The sequence below is a fragment of the Aquarana catesbeiana genome, linkage group LG01 (assembly GCF_042186555.1).
Source record: "Aquarana catesbeiana isolate 2022-GZ linkage group LG01, ASM4218655v1, whole genome shotgun sequence".
Taxonomy (NCBI): Eukaryota; Metazoa; Chordata; class Amphibia; order Anura; family Ranidae; genus Aquarana; species Aquarana catesbeiana.
In genome coordinates this window covers 493723966-493745653 of record NC_133324.1, presented here as the reverse complement: position 1 = coordinate 493745653, position 21688 = coordinate 493723966, and the positions used below count along the sequence as shown (strand labels likewise).

General features: G+C 40.2%; 1 protein-coding gene across 2 annotated transcripts in view; it reads left to right on the top strand.

Annotated features, from left to right (window-relative positions):
- The window catches only part of TRABD2A (TraB domain containing 2A), a 149920-nt gene that overhangs the window by 89357 nt on the left and 38875 nt on the right, over window positions 1-21688 (top strand). The window contains exons 3-4 of one of the 2 annotated variants that reach the window (XM_073592098.1): window positions 18091-18237; window positions 19292-19466. In XM_073592098.1, coding sequence (XP_073448199.1) covers window positions 18091-18237; window positions 19292-19466 — 322 coding nt within the window. Of the gene's footprint in view, window positions 1-18090; window positions 18238-19291; window positions 19478-21688 lie in introns of those variants that run through there. The other variant, XM_073592109.1, reaches the window with a different exon arrangement.

The window sequence follows — 21688 nt, the reverse complement described above, 5'->3', positions numbered from 1 at the left end:
TGATTGGATCAACATGCAGGGGGTGCGTCAGATTGCTGCAGACTCGACCACCATGCTCTGTGTGAGAGCAGCTTTTTAGCTATCCAGCATATGGCAAGCACAAGGCAGCTCTCTACTGTTTTAATAACAAGCACATAAAAAAATCAAAAACAAGATGCCTAAAAAGTAGCTAAATGGGCATAGCGACTGTATTTTGAAAGATCATTTCTAGCTAAAACCTAAAATTGGCAGACAAGTAAACATTTTGAGGACAAAAGGAGCAAAGAGATACAGTAAGTATGTGCAAGGAAAACTGAAAAATGGAATGAGGTGTCTATGGAGGCAGGAGAAAACGTTAAAATGAAATAATACATAATAACAATGTCAACATGGCACCAATCAGATTGACCAACACATCATTTTCCAGGTACATCAGAATGTCGTAGTTATAAGAACATGTAATATAATTCTTGCAGAGTGGCTATGATGACAATCCGAGCCCTAAGAGATAACGTGAATATATTTTTAACCATGTTTGATAACGAAAATGAAAGGTAGAGTAGAAACTAGGAAAGAAAATAGATTATAAAGGTGGATTGTAAAGAAGAGAAAGGAAGAATGCGTCAAGCAGAGGGGCGGCAAAATCATCTACCCTAGAATGAAGGGGACTAAGGAATCAGTAAGAGGGACCAGAGAAAGCCGAATTAACCTGCTAAGATTATTTTGCATTCTTCTGGGAAGAAATACTCATTCCAATAAAACCAGGTTTTTCTGCATTGCTCTCCCCTACCCTTCAACATGCATGATAGCGCCTCCATGTGTTTGATGTCTTCCACTCTAAAGATCTATTGCTGTATGGATGGGGGTAGATTTCCAGTTCGCTAGTATACAGCCCCAATTGGGACGTCTAAAATCTACATAAAAACGGAATGCAATAATTTGTGTGTAAATCTCATAAACACTTATTTTATTTCTAAAAAAGTAAACAGAAAATATATCAAATGTTTAAACTGAGAAAATTTACAATTTTAAGAAACAAATAAGGTCAGTTTGAAATTGATGGCAGCAACAAATCTCAAAAAAGGCAGGGCAGGGTGTAACGTCCCCTCTTCTTTAAACAGCACTTTGTAAACATCTGGGAACAGAGGAGACCAGTTGCTGGAGTTTTGGGAGAGGAATGTTGAAATATGCAAGGCCTTCCCTGAAAAAAACATTGTCTAGATGGCAGTATATGCTGCTATAAAACCTGGATATATCCTCAGAATTGATGGTGCCATTCCAGTTGTGCAAGCTGCCCATTCCATATGCACTAATGTACCCCCATACCATCAGAGATGCAGGCTTTTGAACAAGCCGGCAAGTCCCTTTCCTCTTTAGTCCAGAGGATGCTGCGCCTGTAGCTGCCAAAAAAAATTTCAGATTTCACTTGACCACAGAAGAGTTTTATACCTTGCAGACCATTTTAAAGTGATTGCAAATGTAAATTAAAAAAATAAAATAAAATAACAAACATGTCTATACATACCTGCCCTGCAATGGAATTGCAATCAACGTTTCTGGCCCCTCGTCTCTGTCCAGTGCCCCCAATGGGAAGCGCACCTGAGACTCTTAAGAGGGATTTTAATATGATGCAGAAGAAAATAAGATGGTGAGCCCAGGTCTACTCTATCAGTAAATTTTAGAGCAATATTGTGCACCTGTATTCAAAAGGGTTGTATAATTGGACAAGGCCAAAAAATGTGTAGAAAACGTCCAGGTGTTTTGCCACATCTCCAGCAAGTTGTGGGGATAGAGGGTACATAGCTTGTAATTTGGAGGGGGTATGGTACCATCTCGTAACAATTTTGCATCCCAGCTCTTGATATTTATTGCTAATGGATAAATTATAGGACAATGTAAGTATCTTAGAGCTTTCTCCTAGTGTCAGTTTGATTTGGAGATCTGTTTCTCATTGATCCAAGAAGGGAAGAGCAGCCCGTAAGGCCTCCTGCAGAAGCAATTGATAAGCCCAAGAGAGATTATGACGTTGTGGTCCAGAACCTCTACGCTCTTGATCAAAGGATATCAGATCTCTTAAAAAGCAACTTGCCTCAGGTATGGGTTTAAAAATTTTGTATAGCTGAAGAATTTGTTAGAGACCCAGGGAGGTAAACTTTACTTCAGAGGACATTTGTGAAGGTGTGTACCACTTGTGAGCGATATATGATGGGCCCTGTATCTGTGTTCATGCCAAATTCTCTTAAATGATGTGTCATCTTGACCAGGAGGAAAATTAGGATTCCCTAACATTAGGAAGAGAGGAGAAGGAGATGTTGAAATACTGTAAGTATCAAAAGATTTCATACATTTGCTCCATGTGAAAGCAATGGTAGGGTGTTTAAATAAGGCAGGAGAAGGGAGTGATGGTCAGGGAGGTATATAAGAGCTCCTGCTCTATATGGACCCATTGTTTGTCGGCAGTGTGGCGGTTCCAGTCTATTACTCTCATTAGGTGTGTAGCAGCATAATAAAGTTTGCCATTGGTATAGTTTGTGTAAGGTATAGCAGCTGGGGCAAAATAATCTGATGATGTTACACCTGCCCATCCAAGAAAATTGTTTTGATTACCAAGAGGAGAGATCCTTTCTAAATGAAGAAAGAAGCAGTGTATAGCTCAAGGGATAAAGCATTCATTTGGCAATTGAATGCCTAAATAGCATATGTAGGATTGTGCCCATCTAAAAGGAAAGTTAGATTAAAGCTTTAGCAGCGACGCCTTGGTTAGGGTGAGATTAAGCACCTCTAATTTTTTAAAGTTTTTATGGAAGTTTTAACGTTTACCACATAACTCAAATTCCTGCATTCAATTTTGGACTGAAATGTCTGGTTAGGTTAGGAAAAGGAGTAAATTGTCTGTGTCAGTCAAGATTTTATGGTGATATTGACCTAATTTGGTCCCTGTGAGCGCTGATGGACCTTAACAAAGGTGCTAAGGAAAATAAGGGGTGACAAAGGACAGCCATTTTGGGTTCCATTGTGAATCTTAAATGAAGGGGGTAAGATCCTGTTGATTTTAACTTATGCCGAAGGGGGCGAAAAAAAGAGTGCTAATCCAGGATAACATATGAGGAGCAAAGGCACTTATTTTTTTTAAAAACCTCACATAGCAGAGAGTTGTACACAGCTTGTTATGTCTTTGTGAGACAATTAATACTTAGCTCAGGAGTAATCAGCAGCTATTTGCTCATTTTGTATTTATCTAAGTCAATTTTTGTAAGTGTTTTGCTGTTCTCTAAATGAAGCACACTTGATCTGGAAACTTGTGACTCCTTTGCCAAGATTTCACCTAGTAATAAGTGGCTAATGATGCATCACGCTGGTGGTGTTTAAAACAAAATAAGGTGCAACAAATTAAAGAAAAATAGTACTGATGAGACTGATAATTGCAAAAGAAACACAGTACTTAAATTATCTAAACATTCTGCATCTTTATCAGATTTCCTGATTCACTCAACATTATATAATGTTTAAAATATTCTACTAGTGCACTTTGTAAACAGTCTTTGAAAATATAATTGTATGTTTTAATTCAGGTAAAGATTTTTATAGCAACAAGTAGTATGTTTGAATTTTAAAAACATGAGAGCTGAAAGCTGATTGGCTGGTAAGGACTTATTTATCCTTTGCTTTATTAGTTCTGGATAGAACATGGGAAAATTAACATTTCTTTTGGGTCTTTAATTCTACCTTTGGCCTCATTGGGGAGATTTACCCTTACTTCCTAACACTGCAGAGCAGTTTAAAAAAAGGGCTGTGCAGCTGTCACTAGGGCAAATAGCTTTCTCACACTACTAAAAATGTGTATTTGCTTTTGGCTGTGCCATTGCTGGACAGATTTCCAATCACTTCCTGTCCTGACAGTAAGTGAGAAGAAATCCCCTGAACAGGGACACAGGTGGCAATAAAAACCTGACAGAGGTTCTAACCACTGTTCTCTGTCCAAAACTATATGAAGTAACTTGTATAACAAATATATCTAAATTACTTTTTCACGTGAGTTTTGAGAGTTGTCATCACAAACCAAAGGCAATATAAAATTGCTATTTTATATTCATTTTGTCTGCACTGCAGACAAAGTTAGGTGGTAGCTAGTATTAGGTGTTAGTTGCTGTTTATTTTTGACTTTTTAGCGTGTATGGAGAATGGTTCAAAATAAAAAAAAAATCACCCAGTTGAGTGCTAGGTCTGTGGGCAAAACTTTTAGTTAATGAAAGAAGATATAACATAATGACTAGAAGTTTGTGCGAAAGTTAGAGCGGCTACAAGCAATGGTATATATACTGGAATTTTGATTTACTTTTTTAAATACTAGTAATGGTGATAATTAGCAAGTTAAAGTGGGACTGTGATAGTGCGGTGGGCAATCTGACATTTTGTGGGAACTGATTAACTGCCACTGACATCTTCAGTAACACTAATACAGTGATCATTGCTAATAATATACACTGTCACTGTACTAATGACACTGGCTGGGAAGGGGTTAACATATTGGCTGATCAAAGGATTAAATGTATGCCTAACAATGTGTAATGTGTGCTGATTTTTACTAAATTTCTCTTTGTTTCTTCTCCCTGCTTTGTAGGGAGAAGAAACAGATAGATTGTTCCCTCTGTACAGAGCCCTGTGTCAACACAGGGCTCTGGGCTGTGATCGGAAACAGCCGATCATTGGCTGGGGCATGCTAAGTCCCGCTGTGTTCAATCAGAGCAGAGCTGGTGGGCGGGGGGCTCGTGCAAGTTCCCTGAACCTGAATAAAACCGTGATGTACAGGTATGTTACAGTGCCTGTACGAGCCACCATGTTGCAGTATATGTACTGCAGCAGGTCAGCAAGTGGCTAATGTTACTAGCCCGTACAAGCCACGTTGTCAAGAACAGATCTAGAACCTGAATACTAAATGATGTTTGACTGGCAGTCCAAAAGTTTTTGAAGGCTGTGGCAAAAACTAAACTCAGGTGAAGGCTGGTAAAGCAAAGCCTGGTAATCAGTTACCAAAATTTGTGGCAAATGATGCTGAGGTTTGTGTTTGTAATAATTGCCATTTGCAGATACAGAAGGCAGTTCATCAGCTGTGTCTCTTTCATCTGCAGGAGACTCCAGCTCAGATTGGTGGTGTTACCACATTCTTCCCAAATTGGTTGCAGAAGAAAGGGAGTAAGAGAGAGAGAGAGAGACAGTAGATGAACTTGCATCTAGATCTGCAGTATGGTAAGTTTTACATTATTGAATTTTTGCTGGTTTTCGCAACCACCGTTAATATTTATTATTAATTATTTTAGCACTACACTATCAGCAAGGTGCAAATAAAGTTGTATGGCAAAATTGGATAAGGGACACACTGCATTGAACATCAAGTATAAGGATTAGCAGAATGGAAGTAGTGCTTTTACATCTATAGTTGGCCATATAAGACCCTATAAATGCATAAAATATAAAAGACTGCATAATCACTTGAAACATGTTGTAATTCCGTACCATATTTAACCCCTTCATACCGACATAACACATATATGCAGCCTCATGGGACTGGGATTTTTTCTGTTGGGCCTCATTTATGTGTTTCTCCCTTTGTGCTGGGAGTGCGCTGCATGGTGTGCTCCTAACACAGAGACCAGGGTCTTACCGAGAGCCCCAGGCCCCGTACTAACGATCAGGACCTGTATTTCCTGATTCCGGGTCACCCGATTGCTGTGGTAGACTCTGATTGATCAGTTGATCAATTTGGTACATTCAGTCTGCCCATTAATGGTACGAATCTTGGCCTTTTTCTTGCTTGACCAAGATTCAAACCATGTATGGCCGGCCTTAGATTAGGGCTAGTTTTCTGCAGTGAGCAAAGATAGTGCTGGATTTGCTGCAAGCAGAAACGCCTAGATGGAGGCACCCCTAGATCTTGCACAAAGTATGTGAGGGGATGTATACCCTTTTTTTTATATATTGGGTTTGATGTATCAAAAGTAAAGGAAATTAAAATTGGCATTGTCGCATATACTGTAGCAACCAGGTGGATATCACTATGGGTTTTCTAGCAAATTGTTGGAACTTCATTGCCTGCCATTGACAACAAATCTCCTTTATACCTGAGATTTACAATTTAAACTGAATGTCCATCATGTTTTATCACTTTATTACTAAATCACCATTACAAGATACTCTATACCAGGGGTATGGTGATATATAAAGAGGACTGCAATGTAAAGGGGCACTGTAATGGAAAGGGGGACTGAGAACACTGTTATAAAGGGGGGACTGTGCTGTATATGTACTGCTTTCATCTAAGGTTCCTCCAGAGATTGCTAGGGGTTCCCTGAGCTGTGGCTGATTTACCTCCCATGTGACGGTGCCTGCATCGTTCCAGAACCAACACCATGTGGCAGGGGCAGCTGCATGACACAAATGATTTTTTTTTTTTTTTACAAATCTATAAGGGTGACATTCTGACCATCACTGTAAAGATCATTCTTCCAACTGACTCCTGATGAATTGCTTTTATTCTAAACTCTAAAATTTATATAAAAGGGACCCTGTAGGTTAAAAAGGTTGAGAAAGGCTGATCTATACCATAAAATAAGAACATTTTTTTTTTCTAAAAAAAAAAGCTGTGTATCTCTGGTAATGTGAAAAACAAATATTGCAGCCACATAAAAATGGTGTGGGTTAAATTTTCATACATATTACATTGCTAGCCAAATTTGTACAGGGTCTGATTTTTGGCATTGCGTGTAAAGAATGATTCTTTTGTGTTGCTGCAGAATTTCCTTGGACAATCTACAGTTCTGAGACTATTAATTACTTGGCAAACAGACGACATTAGAAAGAAAATGTCAGCCAAATAAACACAGAAAATTGGCTCTTTTTTTGTTTCAAAGAGGCAAACTAATTAAAGCAGTAACATCATATTAAATAACAAATTAAGGTGGGTGTTTTTGTATGTGTGGATTTATGGCCTTGACCTAAGTAAATTTTGATCTTCTCCTTTGTCTACATATTACTATTTCATAGAAAAGGTATTCAACCTACACGATACTAAAATGTAGATAATGAATTGATATAGCTGGATTATCAAACAAATGTGTACGGTGACCACAAATATTTAGATAACGCAGTGTCTAGTCATTCAATGGGGTTGATTTATTAAAGGCAAATAGGCTGTTTACTTTGCAAGGAAGTTACACTTTGCAATTAAAATTGCCCAGAGCTTATTGAAAAAGGTGATTCTCTGCTGACTTCCATCATCCTCCATCATTTTTCTTGTTGGCTATTGAGCTAAAAGAGTTACAGTGTTACAGTTACAGTGTCTTGAAAAAGTATTCATGCCCCTTGAAATTTTACACATTTAGTCATGTAACAACCAAAAACGTAAATTTATTTAAAGGGATTTTATGTGATAGACCAACACAAAGTTGCACATAATTGTGAAGTGGAAGGAAAATGATAAATGGTTTTCCAATTTGTTTACAAAAAAATACGTGAAAAGTGTGGTGTGCATTTGTATTCAGCCTTGTGAGTCAATAATTTGTAGAACCACCTTTTGCTGCAATTACAACTGCAAGTCTTTTTGGGTATGTCTCTACCAGCTTTGTAAAATAGCTCAAGCTCTGTCAGATTGGATGGAGAGCGTCTGTGAACAGCAATTTTCAAGTCTTGCCACAGATTCTCAATTAGGTTTAGGTCTGGACTTTGACTGGGCCATTCTAACACATGAATATGCTTTGATATAAACCATTCCATTGTAGCTCTGGCTGTATGTTTAGGGTCATCGTCCTGTTGGAAGGTGAACCTCTGCCCCAGTCTCAAGTCTTTTGCAGACTCTAATGGGGCATACACACGGTCGGACTTTTCGGCTACAAAAGTCCGACGGACAATCCGATCGTGTGTGGGTTTCCCCGGACTTTCAGCGGACTTTTCCAGTCGCAAATCTGATGGACTTTAGATTTGGAACATGCTTCAAATCTTTATGTTGTAACTCCGCCGGACCCAGAAATCCGCTCGTCTGTATGCTAGTCCGACGGACAAAAACCCACGCTAGGGCAGCTATTGGCTACTGGCTATCAACTTCCTTTTTTTAGTCCGGTGTACGTCATCACTTACGAATCCGTTGGACTTTTGTGTGATCGTATGTAGGCAAGTCCGTTTGTTAGAAAGTCCACTGCAAATCCGCCAAAAGTCCGTCGAAAGTTTGTCGGACGGGCTGTCGGACTTTTGTAGCCGAAAAGTCCGACCGTGTGTACGCCCCATAACAGGTTTTCTTCTAAGATTGCCCTGTATTTGGCTCCCTCCATCTTCCCATCAACTCTGACCAGCTTTCCTGTCCCTGCTGAAGAAAAGCATCCCCACAACATGATGCTGCCACCACCATGTTTCACGGTGGGGATGGTGTGTTCAGGGTGATGTGCACTGTTAGTTTTCCCCCCACACGTAGCGTTTTGCTTTTAGGCCAAAAAGTTACATTTTTGTCTCATCTGACCAGAGCACCTTTTTCCACATGTTTGCTGTGTCTCCCACATGGCTTCTTGCAAACTGCAGACAGAACTGGCTTTCTTTCAACAATGTATATGTATGTTACTTAAGCACTACTATGTGTAAATAATGTGAGTATTGCAAACTAAGGAAGAAGAATCAAATAAAACCTAAGCTCAGCTGCAACCATTGGAATAGTGTTCTCACACCTTCAATTATACTATAAAGTCAAAAAATGGTGCGCTAATTCAACCTGTGAAACATAAACCTGTGCAAGAAAGAAATATTTGAATAACACACTAATTACCGTCAATAACTAGCGTTGATGAATGATTTTATGCAGTATGTGACAAATGGCAGAAAACCTCACTAACGTGATGAAAAATTGAAAAAAGTACCAAACAAATTTTAACCACTTCAGCCCTGGAAGGATTTACCCCCTTAATGAGCAGGCCATTTTTCGCGATACGGCACTGCGTTACTTTAGCTGACAATTACGCGGTCATGCGACGCTGTACCCAAATAAAATTGGTGTCTTTTTCCCCCCACAAATAGAGCTTTCTTTTGGTGACATTTGATCACCTCTCTGGTTCTTATTTTTTGCACTATAAACAAAAAAGACCGACAATTTGAAAAAAAAAAAAACAGTATTTTTTTATTTTCTGCTATAAAATATACCCAATAAAATATACCCAATAAAAAAAATCAAATTTCCTCATCAATTTAGGCAAATTTGTATTCTGCTACATATTTTTGGTAAAAAAAACCCCCCAATAAGCGTATATTGATTGGTTTGCGCAAATGTTATTGCGTCTACAAAAAAGGGGATAGATTTATGGCATTTTTATTATTTTTTTTTTACTAGAAATGGCGGCGATCTGCGATTTTTAGCAGGACTGCAACTTTGCAGAGGACAGATTGGACACCTAACTAACATTTTTGACACTTTTTGGGGAACCAGTGACATTATTATAGTGATCAGTGCTAAAAATATGCACTGGCATTGTACTAATGGCACTGGCAGGGAAGGGGTTAACATCAGGGGCAATCAAGGGGTTAAAATGTGTTCCCTGGGTGTGTTTACTAACTGTATCGGAATGGGCTACCTGGGACAACACACAGATCCATCTTCCTGCATAGCAGAAAGACAGGATCTCTGTTCATCTCCTGACAGAACGGAGATCTGCCTTGTTTACTTGGCAGATCCCCTTTCTGTCTCTGCGGGGAACGATCGTGGGCAGCCATCGAGTCCGCCGGACCTGCCGATTGGCTCCCCCTGTTGGCCAGTGGGCACATGCGCGCATGCCCATTGGCACATATGTGCATGTTTGCTTCAGTGAGTGTGCTGTTATCAGCGGCGCGCGGGAGTGACGTCTTTGCAGCTCCGGCCAATCACAGCGGCAGAGCCACGATACCCGGAAGTAACTCCGGGGAGAAATGTCGCCAGCTGGTGCTGTGTACGGGCACCGCAACGAGGGCTTCGATCTCAGGTGAGTATTACATAATGAGCTAGTATGCTATGCATACTAACTCATTATGCCTTTGTCTTGCAGGTGTTTTTTTTTTGTTTTTTCAAAGTGGGTTTACAACCACTTTAATGTCTAAACCGCTGGCAACAAGAGTACACCCCTGAGTGAAAATATCTAAACTGGGCCCAAAGTGTCAATATTTTGTGTGGCCATCATTATTTTCCAGCACTGCCTTAATCCTCTTGTCATTGAGTTCACCAGAGTTTCACAGGTTGCCACTGGAATCCTCTTCCACTCCTCCATGATGACATCACGGAGCTGGTGGATGTTAGAGGTGTTAGAGACCTTGCGCTCCTCCACCTTCCATTTGAGGATGCCCCACAGATGCTCAATAGGGTTTAGGTCTGGAGACATGCTTGACAAGTCCATCACCTTTAGCCTCAGCTTCTTTAGCAAGGCAGTGGTGTTGTGGGAGGTGTGTTTTGGGGTTGTAATCATGTTGCAGTCCAGTCTCTGAAGGGAGGGGATCATGCTCTGCTTCAGTATGTCACAGTACATGTTGGCATTCATGGTTCCCTCAATGAACTATAGCTCCCCAGTGCCGGCAGCACTCATGCAGCCCCAGACCAGGACACTCCCACCACCATGCTTGACTGTAGGCAAGACACACTTGTCTTTGTACTCCTCACCTGCTTGCCACCCCACACGCTTGACAACATCAAAACTAAATACGTTTATCTTGGTCTTATCAGACCACAGAACATGGTTCCAGTAATCCATGTCCTTAGTCTGCTTTTCTTCAGCAAACTGCGGGCTTTCTTGTGCATCATCTTTAGAAGAGGCTTCCTTCTGGGACAACGGCCATGCAGACCAATTTAATGCAGTATGAGTATGGTCTGAGCACTGGCAGGCTTACCCCCCACCCCTTCAACCTCTGCAGCAATGCTGGCAGCACTCATACGACTATTTCCCAAAGACAGCCGCTGGATATGACACTGAGCACATGCACTCAACTTCTTTGGATGGTGAGGCCTGTTCTGAGTGGAACCTGTTAAACTGCTGTATAGTCTTGGCCACCGTGCTGCAGTTCAGTTTCAGGGTCTTCTTATAGCCTAGGCCAGTGACGGCGAACTCGTGGTACGTGTGCTACAGCCGGCAAGCAGAGCCCTCTCTGTGGGCATGCTAGGAGGAAAAGCACACACTGACACTGACCAGCCATCCATAAAAGCTGATTCATCCACACGAACTACATCTTACACAAGTCTCTAGGGCCAGCGGTGACGTGTCCGAGGTGGTCATGAATAAGAAGAAGTGGATCCCACACGGCTCTGGGGCCAGGGGTGACGTGCAGGCAGGAGTCCATTCATACAAGCTGTCTCGTCCACACCGCAGCCCCCAACTACATCTCCCACAAGTCTCTGGGGCCATCAGTGATGTGTTTGGGGTGGGCATGACTGAGAGAACACGGCTCCCACATGGCTGGGATCAGGGGTGACGTGCGGGCGGGAATGAGTTGCCGGATTGGGAGACACACAGACACTGGAGACAGGTGAGATGTTTAATGTGGACATTATGTGTAGATAAAATATCCATTCTGTCCGTGGAGTCCCGCTTCTTAGAAGCAGAGGCTCAAGCTGCTGCTTTACTGTACATCCTGCAGACCGGAGCCATGCAATACCTGTACCACCTGTTGGTGGGTACCTTCCCCTTTAACTACTTCCTGTCCGGTTTCACCTCCTTCATCTTGGCCCTGTGTCTAGGATCCAGATTAACCCCCAAAATAAATCAGATTTCCTAGGAATCTCTCCAGAAAGTGCCTTTGCAGATTTCCTCCTATCATAAACTTTGTTGGATGAAATTATGGTTTTTCTTCATTGAAAAAATAAATATCCAGCAATGGATCCTTACCAGTGCTCAGCAAATGCATCCTTACCAGTGCTCAGCATATGCATCCTTACCAATGCCCAGCAAATGCATCCTTACTAGTGCTCAGCAAATGCATCCTTACTAGTGCTCAGCAAATGCATCCTTACCAGTGCTCAGCAAATGCATCCTTATCCAAAAATACATGCACATGTAGAGTTGATGTTTTTTCAATAAAAACTGTATAATTGAAAGCTCTGTTATTGTGTTTTTCTTTTAATACAAAAACTAAACTTTTTCTAAAGGAAATCCTCTGAATTCAGGTTTAATTGCAGTATTGGCACTTTGCAAAACAAAACCAACTTATTTCTTTCAGCTTGGGCACTCGGGCTCAAAAAGGTTCTCCATCATTGGCCTAGGCCATCTTTATGTAGAGCAACAATTCTTTTTTTCAGATCCTCAGAGAGTTCTTTGTGATAACACCAAATTTAACACACCTGCTCCCCATTCACACCTGAGACCTTGTAACACCAACAAGTCACATGACACCAAGGAGGGAAAATGGCTAATTGGTCCCAATTCGAACATTTTCACTTAGGGGTGTACTCACTTTTGTTGAAAGCGGTTTAGACATTAATGGCTGTAGATTGAGTTATTTTGAGGGGACAGCAAATTTACACTGTTATACAAGCTGTACACTCACTACTTTACATTGTAGCAAAGTGCATTTCTTCAGTGTTGTCACATGAAAAGATATAATAAAATATTTACAAAATGTTGAGGGGTGTACTCACTTTTGTGAGATACTGTATCAGCTCACACAATTTTTGCTAAAATCAACAGGTATGTTTTCCATTTATAAAACAGATATAAAAAATATGTTTAGTGGTGTATACAGCAGACAAAAAATGGAGTGCAATCCATTGTTAGGGTTTAGACATGTTTTAGGCTACCCAATGGATAAACCCAAATTAAGTGTTCTCATGAAAACGAGACCCAGAATTATTTTTAAACCTTTGTAATAATCTGTGCAGGGGAGAGAGTCTGTGTTTTCAATTTTCACTATTTTAAAATTGGATCTTGTTTTCATTGAACTTGCATTCAAGGTGAATGGCTAAGAGGTTTGCAGGTCTCTTTTACCAGTTCATTGGACTGGGGGTAACAGTCTTGCGGGACTATTAAGAAAGAAATACGTTACACATAAACCCTTGTCCAGTTGTTGCTGCACCTCCACCTGAGCAACAGATATGATAAGAACCATCAGTCTGGCATACCTGGGGTGCTTCTTTGTGGGGACACCCTTCAAAGCATGCTTATCCTTCAGCCATAGGAATACCAACCTGTATTCCTGGTGTGTCTGTCTGGTATCTCTTGAGAAGGAAGGACCATACTTACTTGACACACACTAGAGAACACATTAAATACTAAAGTTTATTATTGATTTCAAATACTGGATTTGCTTCAAATAAACAATAAACTCACACCTGTTACACATACCTGTCTATAATTATCATCAGCAATGCAGTCAGACTTTAATGTATAATACGCTAACTAGTGCAGAGTTCTGTAAAAGGTACAAGTGGGAACAGTGAAATGCGAGTCTTCGGGCCCTATGTGTGTTATCATAACTTTATGTTGTTCTTTTGTAGAGAGTTCATAAAAATGAAGGAAGTTGGCCTACAAAGATTGCCTATAAGTTCTGCCACCAGGCCAGTCCCAATGTGCCAACCCTTGTCCACAATATACAGCACAGTTTTGTTTAAAATGGTTGACCTTTCAGAAGGAAACGTGTGAACTGCCTGGTAAAGGAAACAAACAATCTTGAATGCTGTTTGGCTGTATTTCTGCAGCTGTCATGTTCCCTATGCAATGATAGTGAAGCCCCACATTATCTCAAGGGGGTGGGAGAAGAACAAGGGTCCATCAGACATTGAATTCTTTTTTTTTTTTAAGACAAAAGACCCCCCATGCGTTGCCCTTTTATCCACATTGGATCAAAGAAGTGATCTGCATATGAAAGGTTTATAGTATTATGCAACCTAAATTAGCCAATCCTCACCCCGCCAGTATCTAGACCTTCACAACAAAAACACTCACATCTGTTCAATCAATTGTCCTATACTCTCTGTTTCTCTATTTTCAACTCAGCATGTCAAGTTAATCAGTTTATTAGATTATGGTTTGGAAAGTCAATCTCAGTGTTTTCTCAAAACTAAGTAGGGAAATAGGACTTATTGTTTCATTTCAAGTGCCAGAGTGCTAAATGTTTTCAACATATCATTTCGGACCAACAGGTTCATCAAATGCATGATCTTAGAAAAAATTGGTTGTAAAGTACAAAGCCATAGATGGTGTTTATTCCACTATACAAGCATCTCCTATGCTACCAGTGTGTATACAGTATAGTGTTAAAGATAGCATAGACATACAGTATCACAAGTGTCTCCCTTCACCTTTGCAATCAGGTTAGAACTATTTCTCTGTCAGTAACACAGAGGTGATTAGGGATAACCCAGATCTGCAGACATGTTTTATATAATGTATATGCACAGTGCTTGAAAAGGGGTTGGATCGCTCATTTTTAAACAGATTGTCCCATGTAAGACCAGCTTTATTTAGATCTAGAAATGTTGTATGTATGTACGTATGTATAAAGCATCTTTTTTTTTTTTTTTATTACCCAGGAGCTCATATCAGTTATCTAGTCAAGCACAGATTATTAGCAGCAAGTCACCCATTTCTTGTGATCACGTGACACACAGACCTTTTATAGACACTACCTTGACAGTTTAATTAAAAGCAGCTTATCCGTGTAGGCAGAGTACACCCTCTAGAAGTAAGTGTCTCGATAAATTTGGAAGAAAAGATAACTGGGAGTTAGAGCTGCACGATTAATCGTTAAGAATCAAAATCGCGATTCTACTCCCCTCCCGATCTTAAAACAGCATTTACAGATTCTATGTAACAAGTGCAGAAAGTTCTCTGCTCACTTCTGACAGCTGACAAAAAAAAATCCAGGCAGCCTGCCAAGTTTATCTCAACATCACTGATAACCATAAACAAAGTAACAGTTGGTTCTTAGATCAAAGCAATGAACTTTGGTCTGTAAATAAGGTCAGTTTAACCACTTAAAGACTAAACCTTTTTCTACACTTGCTGCTTACAAGTTAAAATCAGTATTTTTTACTAGGAAATTACTTAGAACCCCCAAACTTTATATATTTTTTTAGCAGAGACCCTAGAGCAGTGATGGGGAACCTTGGCACCCCAGATGTTTTGGAACTACATTTCTCATGATGCTCGTGCACTCTACAATGTAGGGGAGCATCATGGGAGATAAAGTGCCAAAACATCTGGGGTGCCAAGTTTCGCCATCACTGCCATAGAGAATAAAATGGTGGTTGTTGCAATATTTTATGTCACACTGTATTTGCGCAGCAGTCTTTCAAACACAATTTTAATGAACTTAAAAAAAACTAAACAGTAAAGTTAGCCCAATTTTTTGTAAAATGTGAAAGATGATGTTACGCTGCGAGAATCGTGATCTTTATTCTAAGAAAAAAATTGTGATTCTCATTTTAGCCAGAATCGTGCAGCACTACTGCGAGTTGTAATGTATTAAGCCCCGTTAGTCCAAAATGGTTTAGGCCCCTTTCACACTTATACAACTTGTCCCACGATTTTATACTGCAAAATCGCATGACAAGTCATTCTCCATGATTTTCAGTTACTACCGACTTTAAGTCGTGCTGACTTCAAAGTAGTCCCTGCATTACTTTGGTCCAACTTCCATGCGAGTTGATGTCCATAGACCTCAATGTTAAACCTTCAAGTAACATGCAAATAGTGCCTGAATAATATAGACACAATTTCAGTACCACTTTGTAAGCACGAGCTGTAAGCACAAGCAGCTTTTGTAAACCCCAACCCTGTAAAGTCGTACAAAGTAGTACTGATCCCAAATCGCCGCCAAATCACGTGACTTTAAAGTCGCACAAGTGTGAAAGGGGCCTTAGTGTTTTCTGACATGTAACAGTGCTAGTGTGATAATGTCATTTCAAAAACAAGTTGGAACAGACGTTAAATAACAATAATATATATTTATTTTTAAATTTAAAAATATAAATGTGAAACCACATCCATCCCTGTGGGAAAAATTTGCCCTGGTTCACATTGCAGCGACTTGGCATGCGATTTGACATGTCAAATCGCATGCCAACTCGGCGGCTATTGCCAGAAATGGCACCGTCCGAATCGGTGCAACGCCGACTTTGCGGCACCGCAATGATTCCCAAAAGTAGTTTCTGTACTACTTTTGGTGACTTCGGGTGCAATTTCAATAGATATCTGTGCAGAAACCCGCACAGATGTCTCTGAAATCACCCCCTGAAGTCGGACTGACATGCAGGAATGAAATTTAATTCCCGCATGTCAGTATGAACCTAGGCTTACTGTCAAATGTGTTCATAGTTGGAGGCACACATCTGGGTATACAGAACTTATGGATGGGCACTGCAGTGTCAGCACACAAAGTCACTGACGTACATATTTATGTAAATGTTATGGAGACAAGAAAAGCTTAATATTCAGTAAATTCAGAAGTGTGTTGAGCCATGCTCCAGAAATCAAAATGCTTTCAGTGCATGTCAGGAATGCAAGGCTGTTGTCTCTTTTTGAATTATGTACAGACTTTTAGAAATTGAAGACATTTGACTGTGCAGCAGTTTGTGGTTCGATATGTCAGCTTGGGCAGCACAGGGGCTAAGTGGCTAGCACTTCTGCCTGGCAGCACTGGGGTCATTGGTTTGAATCCCAACCACAGCATTACCTGCCTGGAGTTTGCATGTTCTCCCTGTGCCTGTGTGGCATTCCTTCCACACTCCAAGACATGTTAATTGACTCTTGTCTAAGGCCCTTTTCACACAGGGTACGTCCGTTTTGACAGATGCAGCGGGGGATCAGCTGGGATCGATCCATTGATCAGGGGGATGACTGGTCCATCTCTGCACACTGTGCAGAGATGGACCTGTCAGAGCCCTGCTGTCTTCTATGGGAGATCAGATAAAAACAGATCCACCTGTCCGCTTTCATCCAATTCCATCTGCCAGACGGATGGAAAATAGGGTCTCCATCCATCTGGACTTGGCGGACCGGATCGGATAGCAGTGTATGTCAGAGGACATGTCACAGCTGACATCTGCCGCTCTATAGAGGTAATTGGAGCGTCCGATTAGTTCCACCTGAAAAATAGACAGGCGGACCTAATCAGACAGCATGTGTGAAAGGGGCCTAAGGCTCGATTCACATCTATGCATGTTGCTTTTGAGCATTTCTGCAGTGCTTTCTGCTGTGCTTTCTGCATTTTTATACCACGTTTTTACTGCTATTTTACATTTTGCATGTTTTTTTTTTTTTGGGGGGGGGGGGTGATTAGTTGTTGGGCAGATTTAAAAATGCTAATCACACTACATGCTTTTCTGCAGCTTCTCTATTGAAATCTTTTGAACCAAAAAAAACAAAAAAGCACCCTTTTGAGTTTAAAAAAGTCTCTGACTCTTTCCAAAAACGCAGAGGCACAAAAATACATTGATATGAACATGTTCCATAGGAACTCATGTTAAAAAAATGCCCTGCATTTCTGCAAAAAGCATGAAAAAACGCATTGGTGTGAATGTGTGTGGTGTGAATGAGTGAGCCTAAATTAGCCCTTGTATGTATGAATGTGAATTAAGCTGGATACACAAAGCCAAAAATGGTCGGTTTGGCAAGAACTGGCCGGCTTGCGGACCGTGTGTACTGCTCCTCGTCCGGCAGAAGCATGCTGGAAAACCAGCGTTCAATCAGCGCTCCCAGCCAATGGCTGGGAGCACTGATGACTGTGTTCTGGTAGGAACACAATATCTCAGTTGGGTGATTACTGCACTAACATCGGATGTGTTAGTGTGGAGATCTGTATGTTTTTTTTTATCGAACGAAAAAAAAAACGTCCTGTGTGTACCCAGCATTAGAGATCTTAGATTATAAGCTCATTGAGGGCAGGGATTGATGTGAATGTATAATATAGATATAAAGTGCTGTGCAGATTATTCGCACTATATAAGTACCTGTAATAAATAAATGGGAAAACATTGTTCACAGTACTACTTTTTATATATTGTATATTAACTTTGTTTAAAATCAATAAAATTATTGAAAATTAAATATTTTTACATGTTATAAATATTTTCTTTCAAACTGATTAGTTACTTAATTTTACCTAATAGTTTGTTTTGTTTTACAGGTTATATTTGCCCTAAACCAAACCCTCTTACAACAGGAGAGTCGCAGAGCAGGCAGCCTCCAAGCTCCATACACAACAGAGGACCTCATTAAACATTACAATTGTGGAGATCTGAATTCCATAATTTTTAACCATGATTCTTCGCAAGTATGTTACCGTATGCTATATATACACACAAACACACTGTATTTATGCACATTATTTTATCAATCCTTTGTATGCCAGGGGAGATGTAAAGATGTATGTGTTTTTCCTATTTAAAAAAACGTTAAAGCAATCAACTATGCTATGTGCTAATTGCATGTGAACTGCAAAATTCAAAAACAAATTCCCCAGTCGGTTTAACAAACAGTTCTGTAAACACTAACTGACAGATTAAAAGAGAATTATAAAGGTTTGGAGTCATTTTTATGTTTTTAAGCGAATAGGAATGAGTCACCCTTGTGAGTCATTTGTGTATGTAAATATAAGCTTTAGCTATTGAGCTCTGTCAGCAATCGGCATTTTTCAATTAAACAGAAAAGATTGTCTGGAAGTTCTAGAGCTCTACCTTCTGGCATCTTAAAGCTGTACTTGGCCTTCATACCAGCAGCCTCTTAATGTTTTTTAGGACCTCAGCTGGGTTTTATTCATGGCATGGCTCAGAATCTTTATTAGGTTCTTATTACATGGAGTGGCTTAGATCAACAATAATAATTATGCTAAATGTAGCTAAACGCAGGAGTGCCATTGTCAATGAGGCCTTAGTGTGGTCCTAAATATCTTTAGCATTGGCACTGTGGGGCAGCAAAGTGACTGAATGGTTAGCACTTTCACCTGGCAGCACTAGGATTGTTGATTCGAATCCCAACCACAGCACTACCTGTGTGGAGTTTGCATGTTCTCCCTGTGCCTGTGTGGGTTTCCTCTGGGTGCTCTGATTTCTCCCCACACTCCAAAGACATGCTGTTAGGATAATTGGCTCCTGTTTAAATTGGCCCCTAGTATGTGTATGTATGAATGTGAGTTAGGTACCTTAGATTGTAAGCTCCTTGTGGGCTGGGACTGATGTGAATGTACAATATATGTGTAAAGCGCTGTGTAAATTGATGGCGCTATAATAAGTAAATATTGCAAGATTGGTGGCCTGCATTTTCATTTTTGTTACTTTTTTGTGTGTCTTGTGGTTGTGCTAACACCATCACTATAAATGTTTTTGTAGGTGCCTCATATTTTAAATTCCTCATTGCCACCTCATGAACGAATAACTGCAAAGGAGATTGATATCTATTTTCGACAAGAGCTTATATATAAGAGGAATGAGCGAATGGGGAGGAGAGTGAAAAACCTGCTAGAGGAGTTTCCAGAGAAAAGCTTTTTCTTTGCATTTGGAGCTGGTGAGAAGTAATAATTTTATATTTGAGTTGAACTGTGGCATCATCTCATGTGCATATTTTGTACCCTATAGAAAAGTGTGTGGTTGAGAAGTCAGCAAGCTATATCCATATCTCCCAACTTTTTGAGATGGGAATGAGGGACACCTATCAGCAAAAGTATGCAGGCATAGGACACACCCCTTGCCACACCCCCTTAAAGGAGAATTGTACAAAAAAACAAGATTGATTAAACCCACAAGTGCTTTTTTTTTTACCACTGCTATTCCTTTATATTGGCTTTTGGAATTTACAAATGTAGCAATTTAGAAATCAGATGAAAGGTTTAGCGCTTGAAAACACTTTTTGATAGATAAAAAGTGCATTTTATATACGTCTATATAGATCAGACCAAAATGAGGGACACATGAGGAGGAATGAGGGACAGAGGGACATTGCTCCAAATCAGGGACAGTCCCTCCAAATCAGGGACAGTTGGGAGCTATGTATATCCTATCACATTATATGTGTTTAATTAGTAGAAAACTAACTTCACCTATTTTGCTGAATATACTATAGACTTGAAGAACAATAATAGAAAAAAACAGAACAGAGGTAAAAAACCAAATTAGCTATGGAAACAAAAGTGTACCTTCTGTGAACCTGTGCAAAAAAAAAGTAATAGTATCTAGATAGGAAATACCTCTTTTTACTGCCTGGGTTTTATTGATTACTTTGGAAAGTAGATTGCGGATGTTGGAGTGAGCAAGCTTCAGACACCTCCAGTGTGAGTAAGAAATAATAGTGGTTGCCTAAGAATACATACTGTATGTATTCTTAACTCAGAAAGTACCTTCTATTGCTCTCAGCCTCCTCCAATTCTCCAGATGTTTTTTTTTTTTTTTGGGATCTAACTTACTGTTAAAAGGTGGCTTTATTCGTTCTCCATGGTCCCACTATATGTTTGAATGTAGCCACCCTGTCTTCCTCACTCACGAAATGGACTGCGGACTACGGGATTTGATGTATGCATAGAGTGGTGCACATGATCCCAATTAATGTGCACTGCTCATAGATGACAAAGAGCTAATGCTTATGATGAACCCACAGACACCAGTAGCTAAGACTCATCAGGGCAGACAGTTATTGGACAAGTTGGAAAATCAAAAAAATTTGATTATTTTAAAAAGGGGGTGATTCTTTTCTATACCCACTGTACTTCAATGATAAAAAAAATAGAATTTAGTATGACTTTAAAGCATTCATGTTATATGGAGATTCTGCAATATACAGTAACCACCTTTTGCTGCAATTACAGCTGTAGGTCATTTTGGGTATGTCTCTATGAGCTTTGCACATCTAGAGAGTGCCCATTCTTCTTTGCAAAATAGCTTAAAGTGGATGTAAACCCGACAATTTTTTTTTTTGGATGTCATAATGTAGAGTATAAGATTTCCTATCATTTGAGCCCAGTCTTGCCACAAAGAGTTAATCCATCTCTGAGCAATCCCCTTTTATTGTTCAGTGAGATAAAACTTGACAAACAGAGAAAAACTTTGTCAAATCCTCCCCCTTGCTGTGAGTGACAGGTGATTTACATATCTCGTGCACTACCCTAAGACATGCATTATTATTTAATTCCCACCCCCACTCCTTTCTTCAGCAGCTCTGCAAGGATTGGCTGTTCCACACCTCAGCATGATTTGGCATGCTGAAGTCATGTGGTTACTTTCCTGTCTTTTCAATGGATGTTAGAGATCATAGCAGAAGTTCAGTGTAAGAAATACACAGGAGAAAATGCATATTGATAAGGGGAGTGTAGGAGGTGGGCGGGGAGTCTACTGACATCACGACTCCACCCACCGAGCTCCAGACAACAGACCCACACACAGAATCTGCAGTTTTTCGGGTCTCATAACAGACAGAGGGGAGACATTTGACAGGTAAAGATACATGCAGGAGGCATGTATTTCCTTATAGATAACCCCTATGGCAGTAGTTTAGAAAGAATGACATTGGGTTTACATCCACTTTAAGCTCTATCACATTGGATGGAGAGCGTCTGTGAACAGCAATTTTCAAGTCTTGGCACAGATTCTCAATTGGATTTAGGTCTGACTTTGACTGGGCCATTCTAACACATGAATATGCTAAACCATTCCATTGTAGCTCTGGCTGTATGTTTATGGTCATTGTCATACTGGAAGGTGAACCTCTACCCCAGTGTCAAGTCTTTTGCAGTCTCT